The 22,203-nt window shown below is 43.7% G+C and overlaps 1 protein-coding gene across 1 annotated transcript in view; it reads right to left on the reverse strand.

Annotated features, from left to right (window-relative positions):
- Positions 1-3,222: 3,222 nt before the first annotated feature.
- The window catches only part of LOC311246140 (adenylate cyclase type 3-like), a 114,594-nt gene continuing 95,613 nt past the window's right edge, over positions 3,223-22,203 (reverse strand). The window contains 6 exon segments of the mRNA XM_084336249.1: positions 3,223-4,953; positions 5,855-5,979; positions 8,720-8,846; positions 12,739-12,852; positions 17,734-17,880; positions 20,321-20,479. Coding sequence (XP_084192375.1) covers positions 4,774-4,953; positions 5,855-5,979; positions 8,720-8,846; positions 12,739-12,852; positions 17,734-17,880; positions 20,321-20,479 — 852 coding nt within the window. The 3' untranslated portion in view covers positions 3,223-4,773.

Raw genomic sequence — 22,203 nt, forward strand, 5'->3', positions numbered from 1 at the left:
ATGTTGGCCTTTAGAGCCAAAAAACCATTCCTTCAACATTGGCACTTTCACATCTGTGTAAGGATAATGTCCCTGACATCTGCAATAAATTAAATCATTGAAACATCGGCCAAACCGTATATACAACGAGGACGCATTAATCATCCCTCCCTTCAAATGATCATTTCTGGTTTTTTTCCTTCTTTTCCACCATGTAATCTGTAGATGGTGCTTCAGCCTGAGAGTAGTCTAGTAGGTAACACGTATGGTTAGCCTGAGAGAGTAGTCTAGCTAACACACGGTTAGAGTCTTTAGCCTGAGAGGGCAGTCTAGGCTGTTTGAAACTGTAACACATTGTTACTGTATGTTTGTTAGATGGGGGGAAGTGTTTTATGTGAGTTTTCTTTCTTATCTTCACTGAGGGTCAGAGGTCATGGAGCATCACACTGTTGACACGTGGGCCTGTAATGTGGGCTAATAATACAAATAAACTTGATGTGATGATCACCAGATCCAGTCACCACTAATGCTAAATTAACGGGGGTGTCAAGGAACACATGATAATCCAAATGTTTGGTAAAAAAATTATCCTCATTTTGCAAAAATAAATAAATAAAAGAGTTTTAAGTTGTACTTTATTATCCCCACAGAGAGTGATGTCACGGGGAGTGTGTGCCCAAGCATGCATGTTACGGTGCTGGAGGAAACCCGCGCCAACACGGAGATAACATGTAAACTCCACACAGAAAGGCCTCCCTGCCGGGGTTCGAACCCACGAGCTCTCGGCTGTGAGGCAGCAGTGCCCGACCACTATGCCACCATGGTCTCACGCTACTACTACTACTACTACTCACAGGCTTAAAGAACCATCTGACGATCACACTGCACGAAGAAAGAGACGTCCACAGACATGATCCTTTAAATTGTACGATGCTTTACACAGTATAATATAAAAATATGAATTAAAGGGAGAGGAATGTAGAGAACGGGGGACTGTAGAAGAATAAACTATTAACACTCTCGTCCAACCTGCAAGACACACTGACGGGATTACATTCAGCTGAGTCAATACTGTCCTCTGTACTACGTTCATGTATGCACACGCACACACACACACACACACACTGCATTCCTACCCCACGGTGTGCACAACACATGTATCCACGTATGAAATCTAACCTGCCTGGTGTCCACAACATACATACTTTCAACAATACTGTCATCTATCCATCTTTCAAAATACTAACAGGCACACGCACGCACGCACACATACACATACATGAACAGATACACACGCCTGCTTTACTCCATGCTCATCAATGCTCCAGAGGCACAATACCATTCAAAACCTCTGACCAATCTTCAGCTTCACACCTGTGTCACACAGTCTGGAGGCTTGAAGCCTTTCTCCAACGCGTTCGTGTTTCCGCGTCTCTGATTGGCCAGGTCATGTGACATGTACGCCCAATCGTGGGACCGCAAGTTTCTATCACTGGTTAAGCTTAGGCGCTCTTTCGAAGTTGGTTAAGGTTAGAGTTTGTCTTAGAGCATGGGGGCGATAGAACGCCTGCCCTGATTCCAAACTCTAACCGTAACCAACTTCGAAAGAGTCGCCTATAAGCTTAACCAGTGATAAACTAGGCGTTAGGTCGTTTGTAGGCTGTTCGACCCGGAAATAGGCGCAGAACTTGCCGTCCCACGATTGGCGCACATGTCACATGACCTGGCCAATCAGAGCGCAAAACGGGAAACACGGAAACACGGACGCGTTGGAGAAAAGCTACACGCAGTCTGGAGTGATGTTTACAGGAAGTCCACAGGGAGGAGAGGAGAGGAGGAGAGGACAGGAGAGGAGAGGGGGAGAGGAGAGGAGAGGAGAGAGCAGGAGAGGAGAGGAGAGGAGGAGAGGAGAGGAGAGGAGAGGAGAGGAGAGGAGAGGAGAGGAGAGGAGAGGAGAGGAGAGGAGAGGAGAGGAGAGGAGAGAGCAGGAGAGGGGGAGAGGAGAGGAGAGGAGGGGGGAGCAGGAGAGGAGAGGAGAGGAGGAGAGGACAGGAGAGGACAGGAGAGGAGGGGGGGAGAAGGAGAGGAGGGGGGAGAGGACAGGAGAGGAGGGGGGGAGAAGGAGAGGAGGGGGGAGAGGACAGGGGAGGAGGGGGGGAGAAGGAGAGGAGGGGGGAGAGGACAGGAGAAGGAGAGGAGAGAGGAGGAGAGGAGAGGAGAGGGGAGAGGAGGAGAGGAGAGAACAGGAGAGGAGGGGGGAGCAGGAGAGGAGAGAGGAGGAGAGCAGGAGAGGAGAGGGGGAGAGGACAGGAGAGGAGAGAGGAGGAGAGCAGGAGAGGAGAGGGGGAGAGGACAGGAGAGGAGGGGGGAGCAGGAGAGGAGAGAGCAGGAGAGGAGAGGAGAGGACAGGAGAGGAGGGGGGGAGAAGGAGAGGAGGGGGGAGAGGACAGGAGAGGAGAGAGGAGGAGAGGGGAGCAGGAGAGGAGAGGACAGGAGAGGAGAGAGGAGGAGAGGAGAGAGCAGGTTGTTTCACTAGAAGCCAGATGAGGGGGAAAACACTGTTGTCGGACAAAAACCTAAAATCAAAAATGTTGGTGATTTTTATGTTGAGCTCACTCGATGTTGAGCTGTCATGTATGTTATGTTAAGGTCAATCCTGTAGGTTGTGTTAGGGTTCGTCCTGTAGGTTGTGTTAGGGTTCGTCCTGTAGGTTGTGTTAGGGTTCGTCCTGTAGGTTGTGTTAGGGTTCGTCCTGTAGGTTGTGTTAGGGTTCGTCCTGTAGGTTGTGTTAGGGTTCGTCCTGTAGGTTGTGTTAGGGTTCGTCCTGTAGGTTGTGTTAGGGTTCGTCCTGTAGGTTGTGTTAGGGTTCGTCCTGTAGGTTGTGTTAGGGTTCGTCCTGTAGGTTGTGTTAGGGTTCGTCCTGTAGGTTGTGTTAGGGTTCGTCCTGTAGGTTGTGTTAGGGTTCGTCCTGTAGGTTGTGTTAGGGTTCGTCCTGTAGGTTGTGTTAGGGTTCGTCCTGTAGATTGTGACTGTCAGACCCATGAAGCCCATTCAAAACCCCCAATGTAGAACTTGAAGTACTAACTCTAACCCTAATAGACACTATCCCTAATACACACACGTCAATCTGAAAATGTGGTGGTTTTCGTCCTGATGAGTCAACCCCTCTGGAGATACAAGGTTGTTGTGCAACAATATTTTGACTGCAAGAAAGTACCATAATTATGAACAATGAATGAATGAATGAATGCATACACACACACACACACACACACACACACACACACACACACACACACACACACACACACACACACACACACACACACACACACTCACACACACACACGGTAAGAAGCAGGAGTTCAGGTCAGTCTGCGTCATCATACTTTGGCCTATTGTTAATCTAATCCTATATATAATATCATCTTCATTGTCAGCGACGGTAACAAAACGTCCACACATTCCAGTCCTTTACTGGACATGCGTTCAAAATCAGCAGGTCCCACGTCCGAGAGCCGGGACACGTTTGGTTTGAGTGCACTGTGTGTAGAGAGGGCTCTGTATGGACACATGGAGCTGGGTGTGCGTCTGCAATGCATACCAGTGTTGTACCAGTGTGTGTGTGTGTGTGTGTGTGTGTGTGTGTGTGTGTGTGTGTGTGTGTGTGTGTGTGTGTGTGTGTGTGTGTGTGTGTGTTGTCTGATAGTATAAGTGGAGGTGCGTTTTATGCATTAGTGTGGTACGTTCTCAAAAGTCTGTGATAAGCGTTTCAGTAGTATTTTAAAATTGCTCTTGTAGACATTCTCTTAGATGGAGAGCCTTTTGGACATTACGTGCTCTGGAACGCTTGCTGGTAGTGTAGCTGATGCCGTTAACTTACTCACCAAGTCCCGTGGTTTGGAGTTCTGGCCCACCGCCCTGGTTCCCAGCCAAACCGGGGAAGCGTGTATGCTTTACCCAACGCAGTTGTGTTTTTCCGCATGCGAGTTTTGCGCTCTGATTGGCCACGTCATGTGACATGTGCGCCAATCGTGGGACAGCAAGTTCTGCGCCTTTTTCCGGGTCTAACAGCCTGCAAACTACCTGGCTGGCGTTCTATCGCCCTGCTCTAAGACAAACTCTAACCTTAACCAACTTCGAAAGAGCGCCTAAGCTTAGCCGGTGTAGACACTTGCGGTCCCACGATTGGGGCGTACATGTCACATGACCAGAAATGACCTGGCCAATCAGAGACGCGGAAACACAACTGCGTTGGGTAAAGCATTCACGCAACCGGGAAGTGGAACTCTGCACTTTACACTTATATATATATGTATTTAAATTATTAATGTGTCTGTGTTGTTGTTACTGTGAAAGAAATAATGAAAAAATGCATACACTGTAATGCTGCAACAATTACCAATGTGTTTTTTTACACAAATGGCTTAATAAAGGAATCTGAATCTGAATCTGAAGTGTCAAACAGGCAAAGAAAATGGGGTCACAAGCATTTCCTATGCTTGATTCATGTCGGAACACAGCCCAGCCTTTTTTTTTTTGCCTGTCTGACGCTTCCCGGTTCTGGCCAGAACTCCGACCACGGGACTCGTGACTCAGTCGAGTCGTGAGTTAAGCTAACTACACTACTAACAAGTATTTCATACATAATGTCCAAAAATACAAACTATCCCTTTATAACATGAGTGCATGTATCAAAATGTTTCCTTTTAGACAGTCTGATAGTTGGGGAGTGTGCGTGTGCATGTGTGTGTGTGTGCGTGTGTGTTTGTTAGGTCCCCTGCAGGCAGGTCCTTAGCTGTCGACCACCTGATGAGGAAGAGTGACAGAGGAGCCGTTGATGAAGGAGCCCTGTTTGTCCCGCCCCTTCAGGAAGTAGGTAAGCAGCTCCCCCTTTCCCTTCACAAAGATGGGACCTCTTCTCACAAAGCGGAATCCATACTCCTTCAGAATGCTGTAGCAGTCCTCCACCACCTGGGGGCGACAGAGACAGCAGCTAGTGTATGGTAAGAGTCCCCCCCCCCCCCCCAAAAAGACTGGTCAAAGGTGTGCTGTGAATTAAATTTCAACATAATTTCTATTAAACATTTCCCCCCAAAAAATTATAATACATTGACACACAACAAGCCCAAACACATCAGCGCCCCCGCCCCCCCCCCAGACGCACATATAACCCCCCCCCAAAAGAAACGTCTGCTGAGAAGTGAATTGCTCCTGATTTCTGGATCCGCAGAAATACAATTTAGAGTCTTGTTCAGTTATGCGCCCCAATCCACAAAGCTGTTGCCAGGAATTATGACCATTTTTGACCAAGTAACAAAATAAATAAACAAGACACACAGACAGGACTATTATCCCCTGCATTATCTCAGCGGATCTTTGTTAATTCCTGCCAAAAATCTACTAGCTAATCCACTCGGAGCTCTTCTGTGCAACGCCCTGATTTAAATTGTCATAAAAAGACACACAGACATGTGCATGAGAGTTTATCCTCTCGGCTGTCTCTCTACTGTCCATTAGGCTGTCGGAATGAATTTCCATCATATTATTCTAATTCAAATATATATGTATTATTCACTTGAATCCCAAATTTTTTTTGTTTATTGTTTTTTGTGATTTGGGAAAATGTGACTGTACTACAAGCCAATAAATAGCTGTTATAAAGCACAGCCGAATGCCTGGTGATAGTATCCTATTGGTACTATCCTAATAACAAATACCGAATAATAAATACATCACACAATTAACTTGTTAATTGTAAGCATTGCACCTACTTTTATGTGGCTTTGATGTGGCAAAGGTAATATGATTACAGTGGTGATTACAGTAAGGTAATATGATTACAGTGAGGTAATGTGATTACAATGACTCTCACCTGTATGTTTCCCATCACTCCTGTGGACTCCATGCGACTGGCAACGTTCACAGTGTTCCCCCAGATGTCATAGTGGGGCTTCCTGGCTCCGATTACTCCAGCTAACACCCCGCCTTTATTCAGACCTGAGGGATAGATTATACAGATTACAATTTGGAACTAGGGCTGGGCGATATATCGAGTATACTCGATGTATCGTGGCTTGTTCTACGTGAGATGTAGTGAATTACTATATCGTGAACATCGAGTATTAGCCGTCAGCTAGCCGCCGCGGCTAAAAACAAACGATCAACATGGACCGACTTGCTTTAGTGCAGCGTTTTCCTCTCATTTCATTATATACACAGACCAGCGCGGACCTTCAATGGTGAGCAATTGTCATTTCATTAGACATGTACCAGCTCAGACCTTCAATGAAATGCAATTTAATTGAATTGACCAACTGGCTAACGTTAGCCGCTAAACTATCTAACTAACATGACTCCCCAATACCAGTTTCATTAGTGAGGAAATGGGGGGTGGTATATTGACGAGGCTTGACAGCAGAGGTCCAAAGATAACTTCACTTTTATTGGCAATTCGTTTCTTTATATCGCTTCCAGGTTCCAACTGTGTTGACAAAATGCAATCCTGGTGTGGTTAGCTACGGCACATTAGAACGCTCAAACACGCTCTCTCTCTCTTCTTGTATATTTCCGGCGGACTACGCGTCTAGCCGCCCTCCACAGGACAGTGGGAGCACTATAGATTTCCAGCCCTCCCTATATTCTGTTATACAGCCCCGCGGCGAGCAGGAACCTCTCTCTCTCTCTCTCTCTCTCTCTCTCTCTCTCTCTCTCTCTCTCTCTCCGTTCAATGATTTAAAGTGGCCACACGTTACAATATAAATACTAACTGGATAGTTGATGATAAACATTTAATTTCATTATCTGAAATATTATACAATCATTAAGTCTGCTATAAGCCAGTATCCCTTTGTGTGTGTGATTATTATTGTCTCACAGTAGTGTATAAAGTGTGTGTGTGTTTCTAGCTAAAGTGGATATAAAACACAGTACTGTGCAAAAGTCTTAGGTACCCAAGAGTTTTTATATAAATGGTCTTACAGTAGATTATTTCATTCGCGATATATATCGTGTATCGTGATATTGAAAAAGACTACTAACACACACTACCAGGGTTAGAGTTAACATCCTGTGAGTCAGACTACTAACACACACTACCAGGGTTAGAGTTAACATCCTGTGAGTCAGACTACTAACACACACTACCAGGGTTAGAGTTAACATCCTGTGAGTCAGACTACTAACACACACTACCAGGGTTAGAGTTAACATCCTGTGAGTCAGACTACTAACACACACTACCAGGGTTAGAGTTAACATCCTGTGAGTCAGACTACTAACACACACTACCAGGGTTAGAGTTAACATCCTGTGAGTCAGACTACTAACACACACTACCAGGGTTAGAGTTAACATCCTGTGAGTCAGACTACTAACACACATTACCAGGGTTAGAGTTAACATCCTGTGAGTCAGACTACTAACACACACTACCAGGGTTAGAGTTAACATCCTGTGAGTCAGACTACTAACACACACTACCAGGGTTAGAGTTAACATCCTGTGAGTCAGACTACTAACACACACTACCAGGGTTAGAGTTAACATCCTGTGAGTCAGACTACTAACACACACTACCAGGGTTAGAGTTAACATCCTGTGAGTCAGACTACTAACACACACTACCAGGGTTAGAGTTAACATCCTGTGAGTCAGACTACTAACACACACTGCCACTGGGTTAGAGTTAACATCCTGTGAGTCAGACTACTAACACACACTGCCACTGGGTTAGAGTTAACATCCTGTGAGTCAGACTACTAACACACACTACCAGGGTTAGAGTTAACATCCTGTGAGTCAGACTACTAACACACACTACCAGGGTTAGAGTTAACATCCTGTGAGTCAGACTACTAACACACACTACCAGGGTTAGAGTTAACATCCTGTGAGTCAGACTACTAACACACATTACCAGGGTTAGAGTTAACATCCTGTGAGTCAGACTACTAACACACACTACCAGGGTTAGAGTTAACATCCTGTGAGTCAGACTACTAACACACACTACCAGGGTTAGAGTTAACATCCTGTGAGTCAGACTACTAACACACACTACCAGGGTTAGAGTTAACATCCTGTGAGTCAGACTACTAACACACACTACCAGGGTTAGAGTTAACATCCTGTGAGTCAGACTACTAACACACACTACCAGGGTTAGAGTTAACATCCTGTGAGTCAGACTACTAACACACACTGCCACTGGGTTAGAGTTAACATCCTGTGAGTCAGACTACTAACACACACTGCCACTGGGTTAGAGTTAACATCCTGTGAGTCAGACTACTAACACACACTACCAGGGTTAGAGTTAACATCCTGTGAGTCAGACTACTAACACACACTACCAGGGTTAGAGTTACCATCCTGTGAGTCAGACTACTAACACACACTACCAGGGTTAGAGTTAACATCCTGTGAGTCAGACTACTAACACACACTACCAGGGTTACAGTTAACATCCTGTGAGTCAGACTACTAACACACACTACCAGGGTTAGAGTTAACATCCTGTGAGTCAGACTACTAACACACACTACCAGGGTTAGAGTTAACATCCTGTGAGTCAGACTACTAACACACACTGCCACTGGGTTATGCTACAAACACACACACACACACACACACACACACACACACACACACACACACACACACACACACACACACACACACACACACACACACACACACACACACACACACACACACACACACACACACACACACAGACCTATGCGTAGCATAAAGTTGTTGAAGGACTGGTAGTTGATGTTCATGAGAGTGACCTTCATGGCCAGAGCGAAGTCTGCCAGGTCTGCCAGGTGTTGCCAGCGTTCTCTGTCCGACAGATCCTCCTTCTGATAAACACAACAACAAAAACACAGCAGTAAGAAGATCCTCCTTCAGATAAACACAACAACAAAAACAACAACAACAACAACAACAACAACAACAGCAGCAGCAGCAGCAGTAAATGCCCTGGTGCCAACACCACGACTACAGTGATACTCCTTCTCATATCTATCTATATATATGATCAAACTCTACTAGCCTCTTATAATGGCAGTTTGTTTATTAATTTATACATCGATCGATCTATTAACATGACACAGATGATTTGGGTTTTTTTCACAGGGCGCTTTTACATCATAATATTCCAGACAAACACTAGCTGATATCCTGGGCAAGGTCTATGGCAGAGCAGCCCAGACCCTTGAGTAATTCAGTATATACCCAGTGACCCCGGCCCTCAGTAAAACTACTCTTAGGGCTCTTTCACATATAGTTCTGGTGGACTCGGTGCGGACTCTGTGCGGTTCGGGGGGTGAAGTTGCAACATTGTTGCATTCTTCATTTGGTTCGTCTGCATTCACACTGCAATTTGTCAAGCGCACTAAACTTTCTGAACAATGTCACGCGGTCGAAAAAGGGCGCTCCTCTATTGGACACAATAGAGAGTGGAAATGTGTGTGTGTGACTGTGACTGCGAGCCCTAACGTGTGTGTGCGCGCGCGGGCGCGGATTTGACCGACTGTCCCGCATCCCGCATATTATTGAGAGGATGTCCCTCTTTTCGAAGCAAAAAAAAAAACATTGGTCTAAAAGCCCCTCCCTACATGCAACCCGCCTCTTGTCCACACACATTGATCTGCCCGTGACGCTACCTCATATCGCAGATCTGATTGGTTAGGTAGTAATTTAGCGCTCTGCTCGTGAGAGGTGACTCACTTCCTATATTTGGTCCGCGTTTTGGTCCGACGAAGCGAACCGAGACCTACGTTTTCAGGCGGACCAGAGTTTGCGTGTTTTGGTCCGCACCAGAGTTCGACTGAGCATTCACACCACCCCAAAAAAAGCGGACTATCTGAGAAAACGAACTCTGGTCCGATAGTACGGACCAAACAGCTCTGGTATGAAAGCACCCTTACTGTCATCTGGGGACCAGAAACAGACTCACAACCCAGTTTAGGTCCTGATCCATGGTCTCAGAAAGGCTGGTCTATGGGATAAGGTGTTTATATTTATCTTCATATCCTGATCAGCAGTAAATTAGCTAGGCCACTACAACAGGATTAGGTTCCATGCTTATTGCTTCAGTATTCCAGCTAAAATGTATTATATCCCAGGCGTTATTGATATTGATATAATATTCAGGTTTCGCCATAGTTATGTCCACCATGGGAAGCCTGGGGGGAGTATGCCTTTGGTTGTAACGGACTCTTCATCGGGATTCCTGGCAAGAGCATCCAAAAGCTGCAATACATCCAGAACAGCGCTGCCAGGATCCTGATGAGAGTCCGTAAACACGATCACATAACCCCCATCCTTCACTCACTACACTGGCTCCCCGTCTCAATTACAGAATCCTGATGCTCACCCATAACTGCATAAAGGGACACGCACCCCTCTACCTTCAGGAACTCATCGCTCCACAATCCTCCACCCGCACCCTCAGATCTGCAGGTAGCCTGTGGAACAGCCTCCCCATCCAGCTGAGGGCACCACAGAGCCTGGACTCTTTTAAAGCAGGCCTGAAAACTGTTAGCTGAAAATCTGTTCAAAAAGGCCTTTGACTGTTAGCTTTTTATTTTAATCTTATTGCGCTTTTGTTTTTAATTGTCTGTTTATACTATGTTTTTAATTAACTATGTTCTATTTTTATCTTGTTTTTATTCTGTATTTTATTTTATTTGTTTTACTAATAACTATTTTATTTCTATTTTTTTAACTGTTTAACCATGTAGTGTAGCACTTTGGGATCCCAGTGAACAAAAAGTGCATTACAAATCCAATCTATTATTATTATTATTATTATTATTATTATTATTATTATTATTATTATTATTATTATTATTATTATTATTATTATTATTATTATTATTATTATTATTATGCGTTTGGTTGAGTGTGTGTGTCTGTGTCTCTCTTCTGAGATAATCTTGCCAACTACAAGGCCGTGGTGGATGGAACACAGTGTGACAGCAGGCCAGGGATGTGACTCCTGGAATATCTTTCAAATCAGTCGATGACAAGTATTTAATTTGAATGAATTTCGATCGTTGTCCATTGAAATAGATATTCAGTATAAAGTTACACCTTTTGAACACAAGAGGGCGACACTACACTGGTTTGCTGCTCAGAGTCTCAGGGAATCAGCTCTCTGGACCCTGTTTACAACATGGAAATGCCATAGTGAACCTATTGTCATTGCTATACCTATGCGACACCTACCTTAACACTATCAGTGCCTACCTTGTTTACCTTTTTACCCCGTTGAATGCCATCATCCACTTCAATGTTAGCGTTATAAAACGCCTAATCTATGTTTTAAATTATGGCTATGTGTCTAATCTCCCCCCGTCGCTTATCAATGACTTGTTTGCAGTCAACATTGTCAAAACGGATTGTTTTTTTATCGGGTCATTTTCGTTTTATAGCATTTTGAAAAGCCCTCGTTTTCAAGGAAAATATAAAGATTCCGTGATAAAAGGCATTTACTGGAATATTCTAGAATACACAAAAACGTTGTCATTTTTCGGCCTATTTATGAATCGTTTTCAAATAAACGCTAGATTATCGATAGTATATGTGTACTTATGCGGGCTGAAATATCGATTCTCTTATTTCCTCATCAGCGATCACAGCCACACAGCCACACACAGCATAGGGCAAACGCTGATATATAGGTGAAAACAGGTCTGATTATCCTAAGACTGGTAAAATAGATTCCTTACCTGAGATCAGATGTTATCCAAAAAGATTATTCCAATTCCTGATCGCCATTCCAAATATCGATCACGCTTATTGATTGATTATTGGCTGCTGTAAATATATATTCCACGTTGTTTTCCATCTCGCGATCAGATCCCTCTTGATCAGACGGCTCGCCGGCACAATGGAGCCAGTTGGCTCCACCTCTACAGATCTACAGATCCCAGGTCAGTCTAATCGACTGACCTGCAGTTACACAGGGATAGACGCTAGGGGGCGCTTTTTTCCCATCTGAGCTCCTGGAGGGGCTGCTGTACCAACGGGAGACTCGGTTGATGAAATATGAATTCAGATCGCTAATAAAAAAATAAAACGACATTTGTCGTCGTCGCCACTCACCAGGGGGGGGGGGGCTGATAAAACTAGTTATGACGTCGCTGGCATCCAAAGTGTTAAAAACAGTCATGAATGATTTAATTTCCATTGTCCATTGAAATAAGCCCAGCCCCCTCGTCTTTGGAACCTGTTTCTAACATGCTTGCTATGCTTCTATCACCATTCATATGCTTCCTAATAACCTCCCTAAGTATCACCATTACTATGCTTCCTATTACCGTCTAGTGTTAGCATGCTAGTGTTAGCATGCTAATGCTAATGCTAAAAAGTAAAAACTATAATTGTGGTCAGTGTGTCTGTCGGTCAATGTGTTTGTCTGTGTGTTTAATAACTATAGGGAGAGCCGTCAGTGTGTTTGTGTGTTTGTCTGTGTGTCCGGCATGCCACCTAGTAGTGGACATTTGCGTTCTACTGAGCGCACCTTTCTAGTTGGTTTAAGAGCGTATCCCTACTGGGGGTAAAGGGGATATGGCATTTCCCACGCATCAATTCCAAGGTGGAGTAACCTGAATATTATAGGACTATTAACATGTAAGTACACACACTCGGTGAAGCCACAGTGACAACACTGACCTTCAGACACTGACAACACTGACCTTCAGACAGTGACAACACTCACCTTCAGACAGTGACAGCACTGACCTTCAGACATGCATAGCCGTTGCTGATGTCAGGGGTGACGCCTGAGGCCGCCATGTAGGTGCTGCCGATGGTCTTGATCTTGGTGATGAAGCGGAACTGGGACTCATCCAACAGCTGTCACACAAAGGTACAAAGTCGATTGGTGATTTGTACTCCAGGTGTTAAAGGGATCGTTTTACCCTAGCCCTAATTTGCTACTTACCAATGATGTATATTATAATGTATAATAATAATAATAATAATAATAATAATAATAATAATAATAATAATGTATATTATATATACGCTTGTGCGTAGTACAAACAAGGAGCCACTACTAAATCAACCAATCACAGTAAATCCATATTAGTCCACTAGTTTGTCACCAACATAAAGTTGACCACTGCTGAACTTTTAACATCATCGTTCATCAGCGAATACAAGTTCTGCACTTCCTTGTTTTGTTACCATGGTGGCAAGAGTTACATAAATAAATGCCCCCCTGGTATGATTAAAATAAATGTTCCCCTGGTATGATTAAAATAAATGCCCCCCTGGTATGATTAAAATAAATGTTCCCCTGGTATGATTAAAATAAATGTTCCCCTGGTATGATTAAAATAAATGTTCCCCTGGTATGATTAAAATAAATGTTCCCCTGGTATGATTAAAATAAATGTTCCCCTGGTATGATTAAAATAAATTTTCCCCTGGTATGATTAACTCATTGACCGCCGGGGATTAGACGGGCCCTGTGGTCGCATTGCCACACGTTAAAATATAGGACTGAGTCACCTTGTTTGTAGAGCTATAACTATATTCTATATTATAGCTATGGATACAATACTATGGCCCATTTGACATCACCTATCTATCGTTCAATATGTGAGAACGAATAAATTGTTCCATCCATACGTTCCCGTGTTATGCCGTGGTGAATATAAGTATGGTTGATTGATTGATTGATTGAAAAGTTTATTAACAGATTGCAGAATGGGTACAGTACAGTACAGCTCAATACATACAATTGTTAAGGGGATGCAGACCAGAGAAAGACTTTCGTCTTGTTTACATCAGGGTCCCCCATTTTCAATTCATCATAACATATATGACATACATGACATACAGATAGACAGTACTGCTACATCTATACATTTATGACATATCAGATTTGCAAATACAGTACTGTTTGTGATACAAAAGTGTCCAGAAAAGGAGTGTATATACATTTGGCATAGAAACTGTACATTGGAGGAGGTTGGTTGGGTGGGGTGGGGTTGGGTGGGTTGGGCGAGGGCTGTACATTGGAGGTGGGGGGGGGGGGGGGGGGGGGGTTGGGAAGGGGACACACACACATTTTACACTGTACATTGGAATATTGACAAAGCCTTACTTGGTTATTTACTGTACAACTAGGTTAGGACATTTGTAGGGGCCAGTTTCGAATTGCAGTCTCACGTAGGTGTTTTTTGAGAGTGTTTTTGAAGGTGGGTAGTGATTCACATTCCTTTACAGCTTTAGGCAGGGCGTTCCACATTGATGTGGCATAATTGCGAAACGTGTTTAGTCCCTTGTTTGAGCCGAATCTGGGTTTTACATGATTTGTGGAGCTCCCTCTGGTGTTGTGATCGTGGTATTCACTGACCTTTGGGAAGTATTTTGACATGTACATGGGTACCTTGGTCGCGTAGTGTATCTTGTAGACCAGGCCCATTGCAAGTTGCTGTACTCTGTCGTCTACTCTAAGCCATCCTAGGTTGTCAAAGTGGGCAGGGGTGAGGTGGGTTCTAGGAGTCAGGTCAAGTAGTAGTCTGACTAGCTTGTTTTGAGATGTTTGTAATTTGTTTTTTAGTGCCTTTGAGGTGCTTTGGTACCATGAGGTGCAAGCATAGTCGTAGTACCCTTGAATGAGTGCTCCTGCTAGAGTCTTCAGGGTATTCTTGTTTACCAGAGAGGAGATCCGGTACAAGAAACGCGTTCGTTGGTTGACTTTTTTTATTACATTGGATGCCATTTTGTCACAGGAAAGATTAGCCTCTAGGATGGAACCCAGGTAGGTAATTTCATCTTTCCTTGTGATAATATTGTCACCCACTGTAACCGAGAAGCCGTCGGTCTTGCTGAGTTTGTTATTTGAACCGAAGAGAATGGACTCTGTTTTGCCCATGTGTAATGATAGCTTGTTGTCGGCGAGCCATATGCAGATTTTGCCTAGTTCCGAGCTGAGGGCTTTTTCAACCTGTAACTTGTTCTTGTCAGAGACCAGCAGGGCTGAGTCGTCCGCAAACAGGAACAGGTTGCAGTCACAAGCTGACGACATGTCATTTGCATAAATTAGGAATAGTAGCGGTCCTAGTATGCTTCCTTGTGGAACACCACAGCTCACTGTGAGGGGGGGGGATAGGGTACCGTTTACTTCCACCATCTGTTCCCTCCCCTCCAGGTAGGATTGTATCCAGCTCACTGATAAACTATCAAAACCAATTGCTTTTAGCTTGTCAATCAGAATGGTGTGATTGACAGTGTCGAAGGCCTTTTGTAGGTCCAGCATGACCATGCCGCAGTATTTGCCCGCGTCCACCTCTTGTTTGATGTGGTCGTTCAAGTAGAGAAGGCATGTGTCAGTGGAGTGGGATGTTCTGAAGCCAGATTGGAATTCGTAGATTAGATTTTTTTCCGCGAGGTACTTTTCGATCTGTTCGTATACTATTTTTTCCATGACTTTCGAGATGGATGTAAGGATAGAAACAGGGCGGTAGTTACCTGGGTCTAATTTGCTGCCCTTTTTGTGCAGGGGTGTTACTCTCGCAATTTTGAAGTCCTTGGGGACGTGTCCCTGTTTTATGGAGAGGTTTATTATGTGTGTGATGACTGGGGTGATGGCTGCTGCTGAGTCTCTGAGGAATTTGGAGGGGATGTTGTCATGGCCAGTGGCCTTGTTTGGTTGGAGGGCGCTCAGTTTTTTGAGTACCTCATCTGTAGTTACTATTTCCAGTTTGAAGTCGTCTTTGTGGACGCCTAGGTTCTTGTAGTATGCTACTATGTGTTCTACCCCATACTGCCCTGAGTGGGAGGGTAGTTTGTTTACCAGTGTTGTGGCTATGTTTGTGAAGAAAGTGTTTAAGTAATTGGCTACATCCAGCTTGTCTGTGATGAGCGTGTTGTCCGTCTTTATGTTTATGTTTGAGAACCTGGTTTTGAGTTTTTTACTGCAGCCTAGTTGATTGTTGAGTAATTTCCAAAGTTCACATGGTTTATTTTTGTTTTCCTCGGTTTTGTCATTGATGAAATTTTTTTTAGCAGTTTTGATCATGGAGTTTACGTCATTTCTTAGTCTGTTTCTTTCTAGTTTGAGTTCAGTCACGTGGTCTTGGAGTTCACTGCTCGTGCTTTTGGTAAGCTTTGACTGACTTTTACGAAACTCAGAGCATTTTTTGTCTCTGGCTTTCATAGCGGTCAGTATTTCAGTGTGCATCCATGGCTCAGCGCGATTTTTTACCCTGGTGGTTCTTAGGGGGGCCATGTTGTTTAGTATTGATGAAAATTTGGTTTTGAAGCCAAGCCAAGTTTCTTCAACCAGTGTACCATTGAGTTCATCTGACCAGTCTAGGGTAATTCATGAAATCCTGAGTTAAAGCCCTATACGTCGATTCCACTATAGACGTTGCCATTTCTTGCCTGTATACGCTATTATCCCGAAATCAAATCTATATCATAGCTATTATGTATTATGAAAGGGGGGGGGGGGGTCATTTCTGATTATTTGATTGTCAGTAACGGCATTCGCATTGAACACTAAAAACGGTTATCAGCCTGATCGGTATGAAAGCATTGCAGGATCAAGCTAGAATTTACGTCAAAACGTCCTTACCTGTGATCGGGAGTATTCCAAAAATAATATTCCAATTGTTTGATCGCCATCTGGTATATCCAATGTCCATTTGGTCGACGGCATAATCCACCACAACATATGGATCGGAGATATTTGACGCGCCCGACAAGGAAACATGATACCGGAGACCTGTGGCCATCCCACAGAGAACGATAGAAGGGTATAAAGGGTGCTCGATACCGCCGTCTAGCGTGATGCGGCCGGTATTGCACTTTTACATTCTCATGAGGATTCCCCATGTTAACCCCGAGTCTGTGTGCCTGTAATGAATAGAAGTATAGAATAAAAGGAAAACGGACCAAATAACGTATATATACGTGGTTGGCGTTCAACGGTTGTCGGACAAACACGTATATAATCGTTGTTGGCGGCCAATGAGTTAAAATAAATGTTCCCCTGGTATGATTCAAATAAATTTTCCCTAAAATGGCTTGGATGATACTGTATGTCTTATTGTTCTTGCCAAAATTGAGGTTTCAAAGTTTGCTGGTGCTGTTCAAAGTTTCCTGGTGCTCTACAACTTTTATTTAAAAGACTCCAGAAACAAGCGTTGTAGTTCCAAGAGACCAGACTACATGTCCAGAGGCGGCCGGGTGGCGCAGCGGACTAAGCGTCTGCCCACCACCGCAAGAGACACTGGTATCGAATCCGGCTGTCAGCGGTGCCTCCGGCTTGGCCGGCCGTCATACTGGCACAATTGGCAGCGTCAGCGGGAGGGAAGCCGGTGGGGTGGTAATCTGGTCGTTGTAAACAGCGACTCCTACAGGTCGGTCAGGGCGCCTGCACAGCGAGGGGGGGAAATGGTGAAGGTAGTGTGATCCTCCCACGCGTTACACTCACCCAGTGAGAGTCCTCGCTGCCAGGTGAAAAGAGGCTGCTGGCTGTCTCCACATGTATCGGAGGAAGCATGTGATAAGACTTCAGGGCTCCCTCTAGACCGACCAGTGGGGGGCACATGCGCGCAACGATCAGGAAGGGGAGGGGGGGAATTGGCATAACGACTAAATTGGGATGGGAGGGAAAATACAGAAAAATAGGAGGAGAAAAAGTGGATAAAAAAAAAGAAACATGTCTTTTCGCCTCGCCCACATCAGAACAGAGCGTCTCCCAGCAACACTGCTTACACTGTCAAAGTCTGAGATGATCTCGTTGAGGAACCTCAGGCACTCGATGCCCCCGTTGTTAATGCTCTCCTCCGTGTAGAAGTCGGAGAAGTTGGGGATGGAGGCGAACATCACCCCGATCTCATCGTAGGACTGGCTATAGAGCTCCTGCAAGGGGGCGGGTAAAATACAAAGAGTAACGAGACGATATTGACAATAATATAATTAACATTTATCATTTTATCTGTTACATCCGACCCAAGGACAACAAATCCGACGATTGATATAGATTCATTTAACTTCAATTAACAAACAAACAAAGCAGTAATAGGCGTATAAGAATTTTAAATCGAATCACGACTAAATTCGTATGGAATCTGAAAATGTCTTGTATCATTACATCCCTAGTTCGTGTGTGTATCATTTAGGGGCGTAACGGTACACAAAAACCACGGTTCGGTACGTACCTCGGTTTTGAACTCACGGTTCGGTACGGGTTATCGGTACAGCGGGGGAAAGTTTGGCTTTCCATGTTCCACTCAGGGGTGATGTACTGTAGTGTGCAGTAACTAATTGTACTTGTAGGGCTGTCAACGAATATTCTATATTGAAATTAATAATCGACTTGTAAAAAAAAATAAAAATAATAATAATAATAATTGTATTAGATTGTGAAAAAAAATTGCCCCCGGTGGGCGGTCGTTAGGGGTTAACATAACGTTGTATTCGTTCGGTACACTACACAGCCGTTCGGTTCGGTACGGTACACACTGAAACGCTTCGGTCCGGTACGGATACGTGTACCTTTACACCCCTAGATCCCTAGTTCACGCGTGTTGCATCATTACATCCCTAGTTCACGCGTGTTGCATCATTACATCCCTAGTTCACGCGTGTTGCATCATTACATCCCTAGTTCACGCGTGTTGCATCATTACATCCCTAGTTCACGCGTGTTGCATCATTACATCCCTAGTTCACGCGTGTTGTATCATTACATCCCTAGTTCACGTGTTGCATCATTACATCCCTAGTTCACGTGTTGCATCATTACATCCCTAGTTCATGTGTTGCATCATTACATCCCTAGTTCACGTGTTGCATCATTACATCCCTAGTTCACGTGTTGCATCATTACATCCCTAGTTCATGTGTTGCATCATTACATCCCTAGTTCACGTGTTGCATCATTACATCCCTAGTTCACGCGTGTTGTATCATTACATCCCTAGTTCATGTGTTGTATCATTACATCCCTAGTTCACACGTGTTGTATCATTACATCCCTAGTTCATGTGTTGCATCATTACATCCCTAGTTCATGTGTTGCATCATTACATCCCTAGTTCATGTGTTGCATCATTACATCCCTAGTTCATGTGTTGCATCATTACATCCCTAGTTCACGTGTTGCATCATTACATCCCTAGTTCATGTGTTGCATCATTACATCCCTAGTTCATGTGTTGCATCATTACATCCCTAGTTCATGTGTTGCATCATTACATCCCTAGTTCATGTGTTGCATCATTACATCCCTAGTTCATGTGTTGCATCATTACATCCCTAGTTCACGTGTTGCATCATTACATCCCTAGTTCATGTGTTGCATCATTACATCCCTAGTTCATGTGTTGCATCATTACATCCCTAGTTCACGTGTTGCATCATTACATCCCTAGTTCATGTGTTGCATCATTACATCCCTAGTTCATGTGTTGCATCATTACATCCCTAGTTCATGTGTTGCATCATTACATCCCTAGTTCATGTGTTGCATCATTACATCCCTAGTTCATGTGTTGCATCATTACATCCCTAGTTCACGTGTTGTATCATTACATCCCTAGTTCACGCGTGTTGTATCATTACATCCCTAGTTCACGTGTTGCATCATTACATCCCTAGTTCATGTGTTGTATCATTACATCCCTAGTTCATGTGTTGCATCATTACATCCCTAGTTCATGTGTTGCATCATTACATCCCTAGTTCATGTGTTCCCAAACTTTTCAGGCCGGGACCCAGAAAATAAGGCGTCAGAGAGCCGCGGCCCCATGCACATCGTCAGGCTTTTTTTTATAAAAAAAATTGCCAGGTGACCGATTTTTTAAGCCAAATATCACTTCAGCCTATTAAGTTAGTTCAAGTTAGTTATTCATTTATATGTGCTATTTATGAGAGGGCTAACTTGTTGCAAAATAATAATGATAATAATAATAATAATAATAATAGCCTCATTAAAATACTATTGTTGCTTCGGTTGTTTTCAGCGTTTTATGTGCATAATCTGTTATTTAGTTTGAAATGTTCGTTGAAATAAGTAGATTTTTCGTTTTTGTTTATTTATTAAGTTAATATAAAACCATATAGTCACATTTTAGAATACAATAGAATAGAATTTTAGAATACAACTAGAAACACTGTGCTGGCCTGCTTCTAAGTTCAGTGGCCTGACAAACAAAAAAATAAAAAATAAAATTGGATATTTATTTTCAATTTTCAATTTATTTTTTAATCATCTCCCGTGGCTGCTCGCGGCCCACCTTTGGGTCACGACCCCGACTTTGGGAACCACTGCCCTAGTTCACGCGTGTTGGCGTCTCACCTCGTCTCTCTTCTTGGAGCCCAGGAAGTGTCTCGCCACGTGCTCGGGCAACATGTTGGTGACCAGCGCCTCGTTCCAGCGTCTCATCTCGTAGACCTTCTCCTTCTGCTCGTGGACCTCGATCTTCCACAGGAACAGAGTGCGAGCCAGCTTCTCCACCTGGACACAGGAGCACAGGAGTTAGAGAATCCCAGGGTGCCTCCACACGACAACCGCTCAGGAACCTACCCCTGGCCAAGTCAGATATTAGGCTTACTAGGCTAAAGGCCACCTGAGATATTAGGCTTACTAGGCTTAGAGTAAAGAGTAAAACCACATAGAAACCAGGGTAAAACCATGTAGAAACCAGGGTAAAACCATGTAGAAACCAGAGTAAAACCCCATAGAAACCAGGGTAAAACCATGTAGAAACCAGAGTAAAACCATGTAGAAACCAGGGTAAAACCATGTAGAAACCAGAGTAAAACCATGTAGAAACCAGGGTAAAACCATGTAGAAACCAGAGTAAAACCATGTAGAAACCAGGGTAAAACCATGTAGAAACCAGAGTAAAACCATGTAGAAACTAGAGTAAAACCCCATAGAAACATGGGTAAAACCATGTAGAAACCAGGGTAAAACCACATAGAAACCTGTGTAAATCCATGTAGAAACCAGGGTAAAACCATATAGAAACCAGGGTAAAACCATGTAGAAACTAGAGTAAAACCCCATAGAAACATGGGTAAAACCATGTAGAAACCTGTGTAAAACCATGTAGAAACCAGGGTAAAACCACATAGAAACCTGGGTAAAACCACATAGAAACCTGGGTAAAACCATGTAGAAACCAGGGTAAAACCACATAGAAACCTGGGTAAAACCATGTAGAAACCTGGGTAAAACCACATAGAAACCTGGGTAAAACCACATAGAAACCTGGGTAAAACCATGTAGAAACCAGAGTAAAACCCCATAGAAACCTGTGTAAAACCATGTAGAAACCAGAGTAAAACCACATAGAAACCAGGGTAAAACCATGTAGAAACCAGAGTAAAACCACATAGAAACCAGGGTAAAACCATGTAGAAACCAGAGTAAAACCACATAGAAACCAGGGTAAAACCATATAGAAACCAGAGTAAAACCACATAGAAACCAGGGTAAAACCATGTAGAAACCAGAGTAAAACCACATAGAAACCAAAGTAAAACCACATAGAAACCAGGGTAAAACCATGTAGAAACCTGGGTAAAACCATGTAGAAACCTGGGTAAAACCATATAGAAACCTGGGTAAAACCATATAGAAACCTGGGTAAAACCATATAGAAACCTGGGTAAAAGCATATAGAAACCTGGGTAAAACCATATAGAAACCTGGGTAAAACCATATAGAAACCTGGGTAAAAGCATATAGAAACCAGGGTAAAACCATATAGAAACCAGGGTAAAACCACATAGAAACCAGGGTAAAACCATGTAGAAACCTGGGTAAAACCACGTAGAAACCAGGGTAAAACCATGTAGAAACCAGGGTAAAACCATGTAGAAACCAGGGTAAAACCATGTAGAAACCAGGGTAAAACCACGTAGAAACCAGGGTAAAACCATGTAGAAACCAGGGTATAACCATGTAGAAACCAGGGTAAAACCACATAGAAACCAGGGTAAAACCATGTAGAAACCAGGGTAAAACCACGTAGAAACCAGGGTAAAACCATGTAGAAACCTGGGTAAAACCACATAGAAACCAGGGTAAAACCACATAGAAACCAGGGTAAAACCACATAGAAACCTGGGTAAAACCACATAGAAACCAGGGTAAAACCACATAGAAACCAGGGTAAACCATGTAGAAACCTGGGTAAAACCACATAGAAACCAGGGTAAAACCACATAGAA

The sequence above is a fragment of the Notolepis coatsorum genome, assembly GCF_963971535.1.
Source record: "Notolepis coatsorum genome assembly, chromosome: 19".
Taxonomy (NCBI): domain Eukaryota; kingdom Metazoa; phylum Chordata; class Actinopteri; order Aulopiformes; family Paralepididae; genus Notolepis; species Notolepis coatsorum.